The sequence below is a fragment of the Symsagittifera roscoffensis genome, chromosome 2, assembly GCF_963678635.1.
Source record: "Symsagittifera roscoffensis chromosome 2, txSymRosc1.1, whole genome shotgun sequence".
Taxonomy (NCBI): domain Eukaryota; kingdom Metazoa; phylum Xenacoelomorpha; order Acoela; family Convolutidae; genus Symsagittifera; species Symsagittifera roscoffensis.
Window position 1 is genome coordinate 12,416,735 of NC_087063.1, and position 18,790 is coordinate 12,435,524.

Sequence of the window (18,790 nt, forward strand, 5' to 3'; positions counted from 1 at the left end):
AACAGTAAAAAACCAGAACCTTCTAACTAAATAAGTTTTTTGTATTAACCGAGCAGACATTCAGCCGACAATAAGTGAGTAAACGCCCATTGAGCCGAAATTCAAAGCAGTTTCAAGATTAAATATTTTCCATAAAATGAAATACGAGCACCAAGAAAAAACAAAAGCCTAACACAATAAGACAGAACAAAGCCTCTAAAACAGAATAACCCAAACCAAATAACTATACAAAGAAGTTAGGGTTATTAAACTTACAAACTACAGGAGTCAATTAACCCAATTTTATTAGTTCAACAAAAAGCTAAATAATCTGAATTTTATTTTGTAGATAACGAAACCTGTTTATCAGCAGTTAACCACTACAAGCAGTTTCACGTTGAAAAATCGATGGCACAATAAGGAGCAAACTGGTGATCGTAATCGAGTATCTGGGTAGAAACTTTTCATGTACTTAGAGAATTCGGATGCTTTCAAATGTCTGAGAGAGGTTTTGTTACTTCAAATGACGACACAAAAACACAAAAAAAATCGTTCATGTAAAAGGTCCCATGGTGTAATCGTTAGCACCTTGTAGTCTGAATCCAAAGATCCGAGTTCAAGTCTCGATGGGACCTCGTTGTTCTGTTTCAACATTATAGTTAGATATCGGAGTAACACCAATCATGAATCTAAAATCTGACATCCGAATCTCAACTATGAGCTTCCACAAACCAGTAATTTTTCAAAGTTTTGTCGCAATTTAATTAGGCGACAAAACTTTGAAAAATTTATGCAGTACATAGCTCAATTGATGCACTTAGAGAATTCGGATGCTTCCAGATGTCTGAGAGAAGTTTTGTTACTTCAAATCACACAAAAAAATCGTTCATGGATTTGTTCAAAAAAATCGTTCACCAATCATGAATCAAAAACCAGAATCTAAAATCACACATGACATCCGAATCTAAAATCTGAGCTTTTGCAAACTAGTCCGGTAGATGTTGAATGATTCCTAAAAGTCGACGTCATTGCAGCTATGACTTTTTCAAGTTCATTCAGTTTTGCACATTTCCAAGTAGTTATAAAAAAAGAAAAAATCATACAAATCTTCCAAAACTTACAGGCATTTTATAAACTTTATCAAAAACCAGCATCAAAATTGCTGGCTTTTTTTGTAGAATCGTTTCATTCCTTATCAAGATGGAACTGAAATTGTGTTTAGATTCAGTGTGTATTAAGGTTTCACACAACTCAATGTGTAATAAAGATAAAATTCGCCATTGAAATCAAAACTCTTGGTACAATTTATGCAATTTGATCAAAAATACAAACTTTTTCAGACAAATATTTCAATGTTAAATGCAAGTTGCTGCTAGATGAGCTGGGAATAAATTTAATTTGCTCCAAAGGCCAGAACTAATGAAAGTATTTCTTGAGCTATTCGGAGGGTTTTTTGGGTGCATATATACCGAAAAAGTGCATATATACCTGTTGCAAAATATTTATGCACTTTTTGATGCACTCAAAAAGTGCATCAATACTTTAAGTGCATCAATATATTAAGTGCATTACTACGTTCATTACTCTATATATTTTCTATATACTTTTCTGAATTTTTTGTACTGAAAAACTCAAATTTGTACGAAAAGGTTATGGCCAAGAAAGCGTTAGTAAAATCAAATTTTAGCCTGAATTAGCGATGTTTAAATCTTTGTTCGATCGCGTTACTCTCACGAAATAGAACTGAGACTCTAAAATTTTAAACAGGTTTTTCTCAACACTGGGAGACAATTTTCAAAAAATTTTTATGTCTTTCAAATCACGAATGAATAAGTTTTCTATGATATACCACTCAACATCTTCCGATGATTCTTTGAGGTACCTGATTTTGCGTGTAAATTGAAAAAAAAGTAAACAGACCCGAATACACAGTTCCTCCGCATTTTTCAAACGGTCGGAACAAAAATTGCTGAAATAGGAATGCATTATTGCAATGGCATATTTTCTTTAACATTTGTTTTTTTTTAAGTGGAGCTCGAAAAAACTTCATTGCTTATTCAATTTTATTTCAGCATTTTTCTATTATCAGAATTCAGTACTTTCTCAGTAAATTTGCTATTAGAGAAAAAAACGTATAATACAATATCTCAATAATGATTAAGTTTTTTGCTAGTCAGTGCTATTTCAGCACTGAAATTTTTTAATTTTAAAAAGAATAATTTTAAAATTTCTTGCTAATTTAGCTCCAAAAAGATAGCTTATTCAAAAAAAGTTATGGTTATTTGGGTGAATATATTTAGCGCTAAATCATTGATGGCAATCGCAGTTGGTTCAAACTTTTCATCTCTAAACTGTTGTGTAAACTTAACCCGTAACAAAACAAGAATAGCTGGTTACTGTGCGAGTAGCACAGAATATTTCGACCATAGTCTTAAAAAAATTAAAACAAAAAATTCGAATTTTTTTTTTCAAATTAGTGTTGTTTTTTCTGCGTATTGTAATAAGAAAATCTTAACGAAAAAAAGAAAATTGGACACATTGAAAATAATTCAAATAAAAATATCTAATCAGTTTCTGCTTCAAGGTCAAAATTATTTCTTTAAATTCAGACGTTGTCCGATGTACAGTGCTGATTTAAATTAACCGTAAATAACGAACAAAACTATAATTTTCAAAGACGTTTTTCTCAAATTGGGTTAAGATTAGACAAGAAATGAACAGAACAAAAGTTAAGTTGCTTAGAATTTCATCAGAATATGGTGCAGTTTTTCTACGAAATTCTCAAACAAAATTTTACCTCAAAAAAGGGTCATTTTGGCTTTTTTCAATTAATCAAAAATTACGCAGAAACTACTGTGTTAAACGATGAGAAATATATTTCAAAAGAAGCCTCTTACACAGTTCATTATTCGTAAGGTTGAACATTGGAGCATCTTAGCGAATGAGTATCTTAGCCTTTAAGAGGATTTGCCATGCTATTTCTCACTGGGTAGTGTATGGGGAAATTAATAGAACCTGCTGGTCGATTTGGTGTCAGTAAATGGAACTTGTCATTCAATTCCAACAGTTTGAACGCAGATCTGCATCTGAAGCCTCGCTCTTTAGCCAACTCCACGAAAGGATCTAAACAAACAGTAACCGATTTCAAGGGAAGAAGGGGATTTGAACTTTTATTAATAATCCCTTCAAATACGAGCTGATTCACCCACGTTGCACATATCTACGCATAAACTCTGTACTAAATTTACTAAATTATCACGGTAATGATAGGAAGCATCTCAAAAATTGTCAGAAATAGAAAAGACCGATTTTTGATGAAAACAAAAACTGAGAAAACATGCATCCAATATTTTGACTTTAGAGACTTCGTCAATAGACAATATCAACTCAATAAATTAAACTCTCATTTGCTTTTGAAATAATCTTCCGAAAATGCTTGCCAAAAATCATTTGAAATTTCATTAAACACCAGCAGGACTGTCAAACTAAACTTTCAAATGGGTTTAAAACTCATCATCACTTCATGGGTCAAAATCTTGTGAAACTTTTCATCACAATTTTTTGATGCCATTAATGAATGCGCAAAAACGACAGGCAATCTTTGTAGGCAATCTTAAACATTTATTTCTAAAAAGTTTTCTTAAGAGAATCAATGCGCCAGAATCAAAGCGCAAACACTTCTTCTTTCCCGAGGCTATTTTTGATTTTGATTTTTGATAGTGGGAGTTGCTTTGCAAAAAATTGAAGAACTTTCAAGCAAGCTATTCAAGCGAAATTGTTATTTTTGTTGTGTTAATTAAAAGCTGAAAGTATGAAGTTAATTTTACAGCTTGAACCAGTTCGTGAACTATTTACAAAAAAATAAGCCAGTAGATTCAAACGAGGCGCCTTTGAGTTATTTCCGAGTACTTATCTAATCTTGAAACAATTCGCAACATTTTAAAATTATTTCATGCATTTAACTCAAGGGGACGCAGTTTGAAAAAAGCAAATTGAATTGACAGTTCGGGAAATATTTAAGTTATTTATGCAAGCAACGCAATCGATGATTTTTCAGTTTAAGTTGATGGCTTGAAATGAATTCTTCACACAGAGGCGAAGTTTTGCTACGCAAACACTAGCAGTCACAGGACAAAAAAACAGCTCTAAAAAGTGCAATAAGAAAAAAAACAGAAATAAGACTCGAATTAGCAAAAATGAGGCTAGGTCTAGGATTCGATATGCGGCCTACTGCAATCAAAAGATTCTGAGTCTGACGAACTAACCACTCAGCCACGCACGCTTAACCACCGATAAACGCTATTAGCGAATAAAGCAGCTACATAAGCTGATAAATTGCAAATGCCATTCAACAAAAGTGGCACCAAATTCAAATAGACGAAATTTTGCAAGCAGTAATTTGAAAAATAACAAACTGAAGGCATCAACACTCACTTTGCATGTAAAAAAATGCAAAACATAAAGCCACAAGTAATTTCTGAAATCGAGTTTTTATGATTGTTATGTTGTTTGAAACAAATAGCTTTTTTTGGTTCATTTGATGAATTAAAAATGCATCAACTGTGTTAAATCATTACTATTCGAATGTCAAAGCACATGCCATCAAGAAGCTGTAAAGTAGCCCCATAAGTGGCACCAAAATTGGCACTTGGGTTAGAAAAAAAGAAGGTTTTTTAAAATAGACTAAGCTGACGATAAGGTGAAAAATTAAATTTAAACCAAGTAAATCATTCAAACGAAAAAGCTTGCGAACATTTGAAATTGTTTCGACAGCTTGATAGTTTTGAAAAATTGAAGCAACGTTACCATCTTTTTCAAGTAAAAAAAATGAAGTGTTTCTCATGTCAGCTTGGATCAATTACAGAAAAGTTCAGTTATTTCAAGCAAAATTTTCGATACTTAATCAAAAGTTTAAGTTACTTTTTCAAGCAATTTATTCAAGCGACGAAACTTTCAATAATGAAAAAACTTCAAATTTGAGCAAATTATTCCAGCGGTGGAGCTTGAAAAACTCAAAATATTCAATTTTTTTGAATAATTGAAACATCTCGCAAAACAAAAATAATAAATCAAGTCAGCAACCCAAGTGATAAAATTAAAATTCTAAAAGGTGTATTTTGACTTCATGTGATAATAGATCAAAAAAACTGAGTTTCCCTAAAATTGAAGCTTTTGAAGCTATGAAGTTTGATTTCAAATTGCTTTAATAAGCTTGGCTTGGTTCTCAAAAGTTTTTCAAGCAAACTATTCGAGCGATCAAAAATTGGAGTAACTCAGTTTGTTTTTACAGCGTGAAACGATTAGAAACAATTCAAACTTTTGATGCAACTTATTCAGGCTAAGGAATTCATGTCTGGCTATTCAATGTCGTCAATCAATTTGCAAAATGTGATGTTTTTCTGATCAAGTTACACAGCCGATCAGATTTTGAATTGTTTGAGTTATTTTTTAGTGTGCATTGGTGCGCATAAGCTAAGTGTTTCAAGCAGACAACGAACAGAACAGTTGAAATTTTTTCAAGTTATTTCATAGCATTTTTTGATTTGCAAACAAGCTTTCAAGCCCAAAATTAAAGTCAAGTTAAAAACTAGGCCTTACAAAAACAGAGAGGGTTGTTAATTTAACTTGTTTTTGAATTCCTTTAGACAAAAACTTGGCAAGTGCAGGCTTTACAGGAAGTTGAACCAAGCTGATCTTCTATGAAACGTTGACTTTCTTTCATTCCATAATAGTCCTGTAAAGCTTATCTGAGAGAACTTCACTAATTGTTCTTGTGATATTGCTTAACTATTGTCCTTATCTCATATCCAAGATTCCGAACTAAAATCCGGTTGACATAGATATCAAGTCGGCGAAAACACGAGACTATATATTTTTATCAGTGAGTTACCGCCAGCTGTTTATGAAACGTTTCAAATTACTTCAAATGCCAGAAAAGAAAAAGTTTATGAAAACCTTAGACTTTGAATTCCAGGCTTCAACCTTAGACCTTTTCAAAAAAGATAGCTCCAAAGTAAAAAAAAAACAATTATGAACAGCTCTAGGGTATCGCTATTTTAAAGAAATACTACGCTCCATAGTGATAAAAAACTAAAAACCAAGCATAAAAACAAAACAAATTGCAAAAATTCGTTGCATGTGTGGCATTTTTTAAACAGAAATTCAAAATGAATTTTGCATATCAAGCTTTTACGCAGTCAATAAAGAATAAAAACTCAAACATAATCCTGATTGAGAAAATGATACAAACCAAGTTGATAGGATCACCAAAAAAGAGGCAGAAAAATACTTAAGTATTTCGTACATCAAACACATCAGCATACTGAAATTTTTTATACTTGTATATAAAAAAAAACTTCATTGACAGTTTCCGACTCAAAGCTCTCAGATACTGATTGAATTAGTAAACACACAATTTTGTCAACCAGATGCCTTCCTTGCCTTGCTCTTCTTGTCCTGTGCTGCGCTGCCCAGGCCTTGCCTTGCGCTGCCCAGCCTTGCATTACGCTGCCTCTCCGACGAGATCCTAACTGTGATGTTCCTCCTTGCTCTACGCTGGCCTGCTTTCGTTTGCGCTGACTTGCCTTACCTTGCGCTGCCTCCCTCTTTGCTCTGCCCTACGCTAGCTTAACCTGAGCTCAAAATTCGAAGAGGTCACGTCTAGTCATTTGGCCTTTGCCTGAATAGAGATTTCAACTTGAAAATTTATCCAAACTTTGGAATGAAAGAACTTCAGGAACACTCACGTTTTTCCGGTATTTCCTCACGCTGCTCGCTTTGCCTTACGCTGCCCTGCCTTGACTTACGCTGCTCTGTGATTCCTTGCCCTTCCTTACACTGCGCTGCGCCTCCTTGTATCGCACTGCCAAGCATTGTCTTATGATGCCCTGCCTTGTCTTGCCCTTTCTTACGTAGCTTTGCCTTGTTTTGCTTAGTCCTGACTGCCGTGCCCCTCCTTGCCGTGCGCTGCCCTAACCTTCGCTAACCTGCATTGTCTTGCACTTTTTGAGTTGCCCTTTTTTCCGCATGCCTGCCCTGCGCTGCCTCTCCCTGCGCTCAAAACTTCACTACACTTGTCTAGACTTTAATTAAATTTTGACCATACTAATTATCTTAAGGTGAAATAAATCCACAATTCGAAGTGAAAAAAGATTCGAGGAAATTCAAGCTTTTCGCGTGCCTAACGCAATTTGTTAACCATTGTTCCAAGTAAAAACCGCTTAAATATTGCTTAGCGTTTTGGCTTAGCCGTTAAATAATGGAGGAACTGGCATGCCCGTCTCCATTAATCATTCGGATCGCAAAAAAAGATGAGTCTACTGAAGCATTCGGAGCAAGCTAATGAAGCAAGGAAGTTCTGAAAAACTTCAAGTAAATCCATTTAGTGAATAGTTTTCCACAACTTTAAAATATCGAAGCAAATTATGAAGCTTTCGAAAAAATTTGAAACTTTTCTTAGGGCAAATTGGTCAGCAAAAAATAACTTTTTTTAAAAAGAGTGAATCGATTTGCAAAAATTAATTTTTAAAGCAATTCAGCTCTGAAATAACTCAAAATATTTCATTGAGCGAATCAGTTAGCAAAAATTTAAAATTATTTTTCAGTGAGGTACTCGATCGACGTAACTTCGAATCATAACAAAATTCAAGGAACAAATTTTTCTAAAGATTAAACGTTGAGATATATCAGGTATTAAAAACTTATTAAAAATTATTTCCTAGCGCGGCCAAAAACTAAGTTTCAAATGCAAACTATTCAAAAGATAAGAATTTAGAAAAAATTCAATTTATTTCTTAGGACGAAAAGGCTCGCAAAAGATTTTAATTTTTCAATGCTAGCTTTTCAAAGAAACTCTGAAACGTTTGATTCCCTAGTTCTTCGATTGAGCGAAGATTTCATTTTTTTTCAGCACGCCATGAGCCTCTTGAATTAATTGAAATTATCAAAACTGCCTTCAGAAATCAAAGAATCTTGGAAATAATTCAATAATTTTTATGGCAATCGGATGGCGTAAATGTCAAGCTTTTTTATTGAAACCAGCCAAGCAAGAAAATTTTGAAATATTTCAAGTTACTTCAAGATGAAATTTTTCAAAGCAAGCAATGAAACTTTACATATTTCAAATTATTTCATGAAACTAATCAGATAGGGATATTTTTAAATTTTCAAAGAAAATCTCAAGCAACTGATTCGCTCAATGAAATATTTTGAGTTATTTCATAGCTTTATTGCTTTAAAAAATAATTTTTGCAAATCTATTCACTCTTTTAAAAACAAGTTATTTTTTGTTGACCAATTTGCCTTAAAAAAAATTGTAAATTTTTTCGAAAGCTTCATATTTTGCTTCGTTAAATAAAAGTTGTGGAAAACTATTCACTAAATGGCTTTACTTGAAGTTTTTCAGAACTTCCTTGCTTCATTAGCTTGCTCCGAATGCTTCAATAGACTCATCTTTTTTGCGATCCGAATGATTAATGGAGACGGGCATGCCAGTTCCTCCATTATTTAACGGCTAAGCCAAAACACTAAGCAATGTTTAAGCGTTTTTTACTTGGAACAATGGTTAACAAAATGCGTTAGGCATGCGAAAAGCTTGAATGTCCTCGACTCGTTTTTCACTTTGAATTGTGGATTTATTTCACCTTAAGATAATTAGTATGGTCAAAATTTAATTAAAGTCTAGACAAGTGTAGTGAAGTTTTGAGCGCAGGGCGAGGCAGCGCAGGGCAGGCATGCGGAAAAAAGTGCAACTCAAAAAGTGCACGACAATGCAGGTTAGCGAAGGCTAGGGCAGCGCACGGCAAGGAGGGGCACGGCAGTCAGGACTAAGCAAAACAAGGCAAAGCTACGTAAGAAAGGGCAAGACAAGGCAGGGCATCATAAGACAATGCTTGGCAGTGCGATACACGGAGGGGCAGCGCAGTGTAAGGAAGGGCAAAGAATTACAGAGTAGCGTAAGTCAAGGCAGGGCAGCGTAAGGCAAAGCGAGCAGCGTGAGGAAATACCGGAAAAACGTGAGTGTTCCTGAAGTTCTTTCACTCCAAAGTTTGGATTAATTTTCAAGTTGAATTCTCTATTTAGGCCAAGGCCAAATGACTAGACGTGGCCTCTTCGAATTTTGAGCTCAGGTTAAGCTAGCGTAGGGCAGAGCAAGGAGGGAGGCACCGCAAGGTAAGGCAAGTCAGCGCAAACGAAAGCAGGCCATCGTAGAGCAAGGAGGAACATCACAGTTAAGAGCTCGTCGGAGAGGCAGCGTAATGCAAGGCTGGGCAGCGCAAGGCAAGGCCTGGGCAGCTCAGCGCAGGGCAAGAAGAGCAAGGCAAGGAAGGCATCTGGTTGACAAAATTGTGTGTTTACTAACTCAATCAGTATCTGAGAGCTTTGAGTCGGAAACTGTCAATGAAGTTTTTTTTTATATACAAGTATCAAAAATTTCAGTATGCCGATGTGTTTGATGTACGAAATACTCAAGTATTTTTCTGCCTCTTTTTTTGGTGATCCTATCAACTTGGTTTGTAACAATTTCTCAATCAAGATTATGTTTGAGTTTTGATTCTTTATTGACTGCGTAAAAGCTTGACATGCAAAATTCATCATAAATTCATTCATAATTTTTTTTTATTACTTTGGAGCTATCTTTTTTTAAAAAACTCTAAGGTTGAAGCCTGGAATTAAAAGTCTAAGGTTTTCATAAACTTTTTTCTTCTGGCATTCGAAGAAACTTGAAACTTTTTTTAAACAGCTGGCGGTAGCTCATTGAAAAAAAAATATATAGTCTCATGTTTTTGTCGACGTGATAACTATGTCAACCGGACTTTATTTCAGAAGCTTGGAAATGAGATAAGGGACAATAGTTAAGAAATATCACAAGAACAATAAGTGAAGTTCTCTCAGATAAACTTTGCAGGTATTATGGAATGAAAGAAAGTCAACGTTTCATAGAAGATCAGCTTGGTTCAACTTCCAGTAAAGCCTGCACTTGCCAAGTTTATGTCTAAAAGATTTCAGAAAAAAATTAAAATAACAATCCTGTCTGTTTTTGTAAGGCCTAGATTTTAACTTGACTTTAATTTTGGGCTTGAAAGCGTGTTAGCAAATCCAAAAAGGCTATGAAATAACCTGAAAAAATTTCAACTGTTCTGTTCGTTGTCTACTTGAAACACTTAGCTCATGCCCACCAATGCACACTAAAAAATAACTCAAACAATTCAAAATCTGATCGGCTGTGTAACTTGATCAGAAAAACATCACATTTTGCAAATTGATTGACGACATTGAATAGCCAGACATGAATTCCTTAGCATGAATAGGTTGCATCAAAACTTTGAATTGTTTCAAACCGTTTCACGCTATAGTAACAAACTGAATTACCCTAATTTTTGATCGCTCAAATAATTAGCTTGAAAAACGTTTTGAGAACCAATCCAAGCTTATGAAAGCAATTTGAAATGAAACTTCATAGCTTCAAAGGCTTCAATTTTAGGGAAATTCCTTAAAATTTAAAATGTTTCGATCTATCACATTAAGTCAAAATACAACTTTTAAAAACTAATTTTTATCACTTGAGTTGCTGACTTGAATTATCTTGTTTTTTTGCGAGATGTTTCAAGTATTCAAATTAATTGAATATTTTGAATTATTTCAAGCTCCACCGCTGGAATAACTTGCTGAAACTTCAAGTTTTCTAATAATTTAAAGTTTCGTCGCTTGAATAGATTGCTTGAAATAACTAACTGAACTTTTCTGCAATTGATCCAAGCTAACCTAAGACACTTTTAATTTTTTTTACTTGAAGAAGATGGTTAACGTTGCTTCAATTTTTTTAAACTATCAAGCTGTCGAAGTAATTTTAAATGTTCGCAAGCTTTTCGTTTGAATGATTTAGTTGGTTTAAATTTAATTTTTCACCTTATCGTCAGCTTAGTGTATTTTTAAGAACCTTCTTTTTTTCTAACCCAAGTGCCAATTTTGGTGCCACTTATGGGGCAATTTTACATCTTAATGAAAAAAGCATTGTTGTGTAACCGATTTGCTTCATGACATTTTTGAAGAATTTCAAAGTTCCATTGCCTGAATAGCTTGCTTAGAAGAACTTCAATTTTCGGGAACCGATTCGTTCTATGAAACCTAAAGTTTTTCAAACTGAAGTACGATATAGCTCAAGTTGAAATTGTTCAAAGCTGGATAGCTGGATCATAACAATAACTAATTTTTTTGCGAGCCAATACATAGTGAATTTTTCATTTCTTCACAAGACTAAAGCTTTTTTTGGCAAAAGAGGAGCTCAAAATTTTACGACAAGAACAAATTACTAGACAAAAGCATGAAAAGTATGGCATGGTCTGTACTATGGCCGAGTGGTTAAGGCGCTGGAGTTTAAGTCTAAGCGGACAATAGTCCTCCTGGGTTCGAATTCCAGTAGTAGCATATCTTATCTAGTGGTAGCATATAAAATGACGTCAAATCTAAACAAGTAAAACGCCAGATGTAGTTTCATTATCCAATGTTTTAACTAAAGCTTTTTTTGGCAAAACAGGAGCTCAAAATGTTACGACAAAAACAAATTACTTGACAAAAGAATGAAAAGTATCGCATGGGCTAACAAGCTACTATGGCCGAGTGGTTAAGGCGCTGGAGTTTAAGTCTTAGTGGACAATAGTCCTCCTGGGTTCGAATCCCAGTAGTAGCATATCTTATCTAGTGGCAGCATAAAAAATGACGTCAAATCTAAAATAGTAAAACGTCAGATGTAGCTTTCATTATCAAAGGTTTGAACCAATGTTTTAACTGAAGCTTTTTTTGGCAAAACAGGAGCTCAAAATGTTACGACAAGAACAAATTACTTGATAAAAGAATGAAAAGTATCGCATGGGCTAATAAGCTACTATGGCCGAGTGGTTAAGGCGCTGGAGTGTTAGTGGACAATAGTCCTCCTGGGTTCGAATCCCAGTAGTAGCATATCTTATCTAGTGGCAGCATAAAAAATGACGTCAAATCTAAAATAGTAAAACGTCAGATGTCGCCAGATCAAATGTTTTAACTAAAGCTTTTTTTGGAAAAACAGCTCAAAATTTTACGACAAAAACAAATTACTAGACTAAAGCATGAAAAGTATCGCATGGGCTGCTAAAGCTTTAACTAGAGCTTTTGCCAGATGCAGCTTTCATTATCAAATGTTTGAACCAATGTTTTAACTAAAGCTTTTTTGTCAAAAGGAGCTCAAAATTTTACGACGAGAACAGAAGCTACTATGGCCGAGTGGTTAAGGCGCTGGAGTTTAAGTCTTAGTGGACATTGGCCCACCTCGGTTCGAATCCCAGTAGTAGCATATCTTATCTAGTAGTAGCATTAAAAATGACGTCAATTCTAAAAAGAAATAAAACGCCAGATGTAGCTTTCATTATCAAATGTTTGAACCAATGTTTTAACGGTAAAAAAACAGTTTGGTTGCATGTAGAATTTTGAATGCTCTTTAATAGTTTTTCTATGTTTCAGCTAACTGCATTGTTGATTTTTCGTTTCTTTACAAAACTGAAGCAATTTTTGATAAAATGGGAGCTCAAAATTGAACGACAAGAAAAAAACACAACGTGTCCAAATATATGAAACGCATCAGCGGGATTAGATATGAGATTAGGCTTGTATGGCTCACATTTAGTCTCTGAAGAACAAGAGTTACGATCGAATTGGACAAAACTCCTGGGTTAGAAAACAAGTGGTAGCATCTCTTATGTGGTCGTCACGTCTTACCCAAAACTAGGGCAAATCATAAAATCTTTAAAATGTTAGATTTTGCTAGCTCTCTCTATCTTTTTCAAAAATATTTTCGTCAACCTTTAAACATTTTTTTCCTCAAATTTTTGCATCATTGCTGTAAAATGCAGCTGTTATGATGCATGTAGATTTTTAAATGCTCCCGGGTTGACAAAACATCATTTCATACAAATTTCATTAACAAAAGTTTTTACCATTCACTTTCATACATACAGAAAAGCGTAGTAAATCTCGGTGACAAGCATTTTCACGTTGTGAAAATTGTATAAGAAGCATTTTTCTTATGATGGAAATTGTATCAATGCTACAAAAATTTTCTAAAATTTAATAAATTTTACTGTTTTTCTACAGTTTTAAGGTTCAAAATCAAGTTAATTTAAAAAATTTAGGATCAGAAGAAGTTAGTGAAAAAAAAGCTTATCATACAATTTTCATACTTGGCACAAAATTATTTGGTACAATTGTTTTTCATCACCCCTCAATTTTATTTTTCACATTAATTGAGTGACAGCATTTCAGCATAACGCTCAATGTTTGAACGGGATTGGAAAGCAACGTTTAAGAACCACTCCTCTCAGTTTTGCACGAATAATCTATATCACGAAAGATTCCGAATCTGGAGTTTTCTAGGCACTTTTTTCAGTCATCGTTTAAGATAGGAGCAACTCGATTGAATTTCAAGGCTATAAATTACCTGCCCTTTTGTCTGCACGTTCGTGAGCGTTTTCATATCTGAATTGAGCTTGTTAGGAACCATGTTTCCATGCTTGATGTGGATGCTTAACAACTAAGTTTTTCAAATCACTTCATCCTGTGAGATTACTTGATTCATCACGGTTTATTTCAAAGCTGATGGTTTTCTTAGAAAAACTTTTCTGCGAAACATTTGAAAGGTTTTTGCTGGATAAGGTTGCCTAAAAATTGAATACTGGAGAACCAATCGATGCTTTGAAATAACTTGATATAATTCGAAGTTTCATCGCTTGATTACTTTGCTTGCAAGAAACAACTTGCTCTTTTTCCCCCACATAAGCATCAATTTTATGGTGTTACTAGGGTTTTTAGAAGGTTAAATATGAAGACTAAATAGGTTTGTAATAACCTTATTAGTCCACATGCCAATTTTTGTAACACTCAGACAAAATGAACAGAAAAATTACTTATGAAAATTCGCAGGTGAGGGCAAGGAAAAAGAGCCAATATTTTCGCGAGCCAATTCGAGTTTGAAATAACTTGAATCATTTCAAATTTTTTTTTTGCTTAAAGAGGTTTGTTCAAAATCCTAAGCGAAGTGTTTCTAGCTCTATGTAGTTAGATTTAAAATATATTAGCTCGTTGGATTAACTTAACATTTTTTAAGATCTTTAAATCGATTCGAGCTAGAAAAAAATGCAGATTTTATCGCTTGATGAGGTTGATTGAAAAAATTAGTTTCGTCAAGTTTGAGGTTGCTCAAAAAAGGAAATTTTGTGAGTCAATTTTTTTGCTTTGATAGCTTGAGATGTTTCAAAATATCCTCGCTGAAAGATTCGACCATCTGCCGACCCAAAGAGCCCCCCTTTGAACTACTTTAAGATATCCAATTTTGGATGACGGATCCTAAAATTTTTCCAAAGGCGCCTTTGGCGCCAATATATACTATCTTTGAGGGGGCGAAAATCCTAGTTCCACCCCTGATGTAGATTTTAGATATTAAAGGTTTTCAATCCTTTTTCGAACAACTTTATTTCTTAGTGAAGTTCTTGGGATTATAATGCTAATTTAGCCTGCCATTTCAAAAGTACCTTCCACGGTAGCACTTTTATTTGCGACTTACGTAGTTTGGGAACAAAGTTGCATCGTACTATCAAACTACGCTACGCACGTGTAATAAACCCATAAAAAAATAGAATTTCGCTGAGAAAAAAATTATGATGAAGAAAAACTGGACCTTTCCTTGTTTTTCAAAATTTTAAATTTGAGAATTGATAATCACAATCCGTTTCTGAGCTATTTTAGTCCAAAAACTATATATAAACTTTTAATTGACTTCTTAACAGAAAAATAAGAGGACAGCTTAAAGTTTTTATGTTCTTTGAAATATCAATTTGAAAACTTTTCAAAAAACTAAAAATCAATTGCCTGCAATATTAGTTTTTTTAGGAAAAGGTCAATCTGAAAAAAGATAGCTAATTGTGGTGCTATGCGCATAGCAAATTTCAACCAGAAACATAGAAAACATGATTTTTTTTTCAAATTCTATCGTTTTTGTCCGTGGTTTGATGAGAGGATCTGATCGAAAACCTGAAAATAGGCATTTTCTATAGTAACAGTAAGCTTGACGTGTTGGACAACAAGTAAATGAAATCGAAAAACAAAACTGAATGAAAACAAAAAGAACAAAAAGATTATTCTATTTTTTGCAGAAAGTTTTTTGAGCTTTCTTTCACCTTTATTCGCAAAAAAGCACCAAAAAAACTTCAAAACCAAGTTTCCTAGAGCAACATGAAGTTTTCACTGTTTGAACTGAGTAAAAAGCCTACTATTCCAACCTTTAATAAGCCTGTAGGCTCGCTTTATTCACTCGAAATTAGACTAAAAATCGACACTGAGAAAATTTTTTGGATCTTTTTAAATGTCGTTCAATGAAAAACTAAAAAGGCTCTAATATATATCACTCGACCCATTCCACTGACTATTCGTGATTTGCGATACTTTATTTTCATGAAAAAAAAAGTTTTAAAAAACATAACGCTTCCGAAGACAAAGCTTTTCCCTAATTTCAGTGGGCCGAATAATAATAAAAACTGTTTTAATATATTTTTACAAAGACAGAGGAGCGACCGGAAAATTAGGCCAACGGGCAATAGTCCAAAAATTTGGTTCACCTATAGCAGAAAATTTGCAGTTGGTTAAATAGTGGAGGCACATGCAATGATGGGGGCGGATCTAGGATTTTCTCGATCAGGATACGGATTTAAAAAAAAATAACCGAACTTCGAAAACTTTATCAACATTTTTTGTAAGTCGACCGAATTGATTTTCCGAGCCATCTCCCAAATAACTGTAACGACCCTCTTTTAATCAATTTTTGCGTCGCATGCAAAGAAAATTTTGAAACAATAGGCCAAAAGTTTATCGTCGATAAAAAGCCTTTTTAGCCATTTTGGAAAATTTTGAGCAAAAAACTGCGTTTTTGCGGCGCGCTCTTGTCCCTCAAAATTAGAATATATTGGCACCTTTAGAAAAATTTCAAGGTCCGTCAGCCGAAAATGTCTCAATATCTCAAAACACCACAAAGGGGGAACCTTTAGGCCAGCAGGGGGCCGAATGCCTGAGGAAGGGGTGTCTGCCAACTCTCCCCTCCACATCCGCTATGGGGCACAGGCGGTAGTCTAACCATGGAACTTCAGAGGCTTAAACAGGAGCTATACCATTACAAAAAGTGAGTAGTTGCACGACAATGATTGCTATCTCATAATAACAAAACTCAAAAGCTTACAAAATTGTAAAAGTTGTTTAGAGAGTGAAAATTCCTTATGAACTTTCTAACAAACCCCGGCTATTTTAATTCTTCTCAAATACTTATGCCAAACTATGCACAAATAATCTTAACATAGCCAAAAAATACACGATAATGCAATACTTAATGAAATATCATCTTGGTCATAAGCCACACCCAGGTGAAAACTTATCTAATTTAATGAAAAAGAAAGACTGATTGGCTGATATTAAAATTCAGATAAAATTATGAGGAACATCAATCGTTTTTTAATCAAATGCGCATTAAACTAAAACAGAAAACCTTTGCTCTGTCGTAGCTTCCATCTATGCGAAGACACGGACGACCCATGACGACGAAAATAGCAACTCGCTCTTTCAAAGCTTAGTGTAGAGGCCACTTGCAGTTCCAAAGAGTGGAAACAGTTCACAGAAAACCTCTTCATTATAGTGTCAGATTTAGACACAGTTGAAAAATGTAATATATCAGTTGCGTTTCACTCACGGTCACACTTTAAAGCTAATCTGTTTTGTTTGATAGAGTCCATGAACGATCTGAAACGAAACAAATGTGTTTCTGGACTAACATATTGATTTATGTCTTTTTCAGTTTATCATATCTATCTAATATTAACAGGTTTGAAACTAATTCTTTTTCATCTGCCCCAGTTCCACTCCCTCAGAATTCCTACTAACAGTGGAACAATGGCACCGCCAGCTGTTTTCAGACGGTTTTGCTCGAGGACCAGATATCTTTAATTTGGGCAGTGTAGTTACAATTTAAAGATCCCAATTTAAACACCGAGTAAATTTTAACATCTTTACTCTTATTGCACTGAAGCTGCATTTCGAGATCTCCGCTGATAATTACTTCAGATTAATGCAAGAATGAGGGATTTGAATGGAATCCAGAAAAGCCCTTTATGAAAACGTCTACAACTTTCGTCTAATCGCAGTTAGAAAACGTTTCTTCGGCATATTATAATGGGGCTATTCTGTCATGATTGAGGGACCGATTTATGTAAGATTTCCCACAAATCAGAACCGTTCGAAGTTCCTATTCGCTGAATGGTTTTGGCACAAACCCGGAGCCAAAATTGGCAAAAATTAACACGATATATCACAAACAAAAAATAAGTCGGAAAAAACTTAGACTGTTGAAAAAACTAGGTAAACCAAGTGTAAAAAAAAAACTAGGCGGCACGAAAAAGCGGCAATTTTAGCGGCATGAAAAATGTGGTTTCAAAAATTGGACTTTGACATTTCCGAGACTCATTGCTTTTTGTGTGAACAACTAAGACATAGCCGCTCATGCAGAAGGGATCCACGTAACCTGTAATTTTGATTGAAACCAAAATCTCAGATTTGGGAGGGTAGTTCTCGAGAAAATTCAAAAACAAAACGGTCAAAAAATAAAAATTTTGACTTTCGGAGGGCCATAACTTTGGATGTCAGAAAAAATATGCTTATGCAGGGAGCTGGTTCTATTCATTCAAACTAAAAAAAAGACGAATAAAAAATCAAAAATATGGGTCAAATATTCCCCCTCACTTGTTCAAGGCTGTATACAGAGGGGCCTAAAAAGAGAGTAAAAAGAGACACTAAGGGAGTATGCAGGCACACAAGGGAATTGGCGGTCTTTCAATTGATACCCCTTCTTTGAAAATCAGTAGAAATTTCTGGGCAAACAAAAATTTTCCAATTAATTAAGAAATAACTTTCCATAACGAAACAAAAAAAAAATTTCAGCAAACCAATTGGTAAACATACAACCGACTTGAAAAATTAGGTCATTAAGTCGATAAAAAATATGCCGAAATAATTTGGGCCGAGGAACTTTTTTAGCGAAATAGAAAAAAAAAGGAAGTACGAAGACAATATAAATAGAATTACAAATTGTAGCAGTAAACCAAACACAACGCAACATTTAAAAAAACAGCGCGCAGCAAAAAAAAAACGATTCCAGATGTGACAACAAAGCCGACAACAGATAAACAGACAAAAAATTGACCGATAACTTGTTTGAAAAGAGAGATCCTGGTCAGATTCGAACCCAGGATCTTTGCCGTCCCAGGCATATTCGTTACCTTCAGGTTAAGTTGGCCGAGAAAGCATACAAGTTTGAAGCAGGGTGATTCATTGAACCAGGATACAAGTGATTCTGCTAAACTAGTTGTTAAGATGAAAAAAAAATCGTTATTCCGGTTTGATAACGCTTGCTAATCGCAAGCGTAATTATAGCATGTCACTATGTGCAGATGGTGGCGTCCCTCATGCTTGAAGGAACGAATGCTTGAAATGAATTTTAGCTTACTTTCAGCCAATCAGAATTGAGTATTCAAAATCTCGAAGTAAATCGCGAAAATCTCAAAGTAAGAAAATAAATCCAGGCCATTAGTGTTAATATTGACCGATTAAATAATAAGCAGATAAGTTTTCAAGACTGAAAAATTCTTAGGATTTTGTCCTCATTAATCTTGATGTTTATCGGAATAGTATTGCGGTTGTAACCCGCAATTTGTAATATTTTTGATTATTTTCCACTGATTTAATACGT

The 18,790-nt window shown here is 34.4% G+C and overlaps 2 protein-coding genes and 1 non-coding gene across 4 annotated transcripts in view; 1 reads left to right on the forward strand and 2 right to left on the reverse strand.

Annotated features, from left to right (window-relative positions):
• Positions 1-16,784, reverse strand: part of LOC134840067 (ribosomal RNA large subunit methyltransferase E-like) — a 57,341-nt gene extending 40,557 nt beyond the window's left edge. For both annotated transcript variants that reach the window (XM_063855721.1, XM_063855720.1), the window contains exons 1-2: positions 16,538-16,784; positions 2,995-3,102 (exon numbers count right to left, since the gene is read on the reverse strand). In XM_063855721.1, the coding sequence (XP_063711791.1) occupies positions 2,995-3,102; positions 16,538-16,679 (250 nt within the window). In that variant the 5' untranslated portion in view covers positions 16,680-16,784. The remainder of the gene's footprint in view (positions 1-2,994; positions 3,103-16,537) is intronic.
• LOC134838963 (mannose-1-phosphate guanyltransferase beta-B-like) overlaps positions 1-18,790 on the reverse strand; it is a 350,992-nt gene that overhangs the window by 209,458 nt on the left and 122,744 nt on the right. The window lies entirely within an intron of this gene.
• On the forward strand, positions 11,585-11,668 carry Trnal-uaa (transfer RNA leucine (anticodon UAA)). Its single transcript has one exon. It is a non-coding gene; the product is annotated as a tRNA-Leu (tRNA).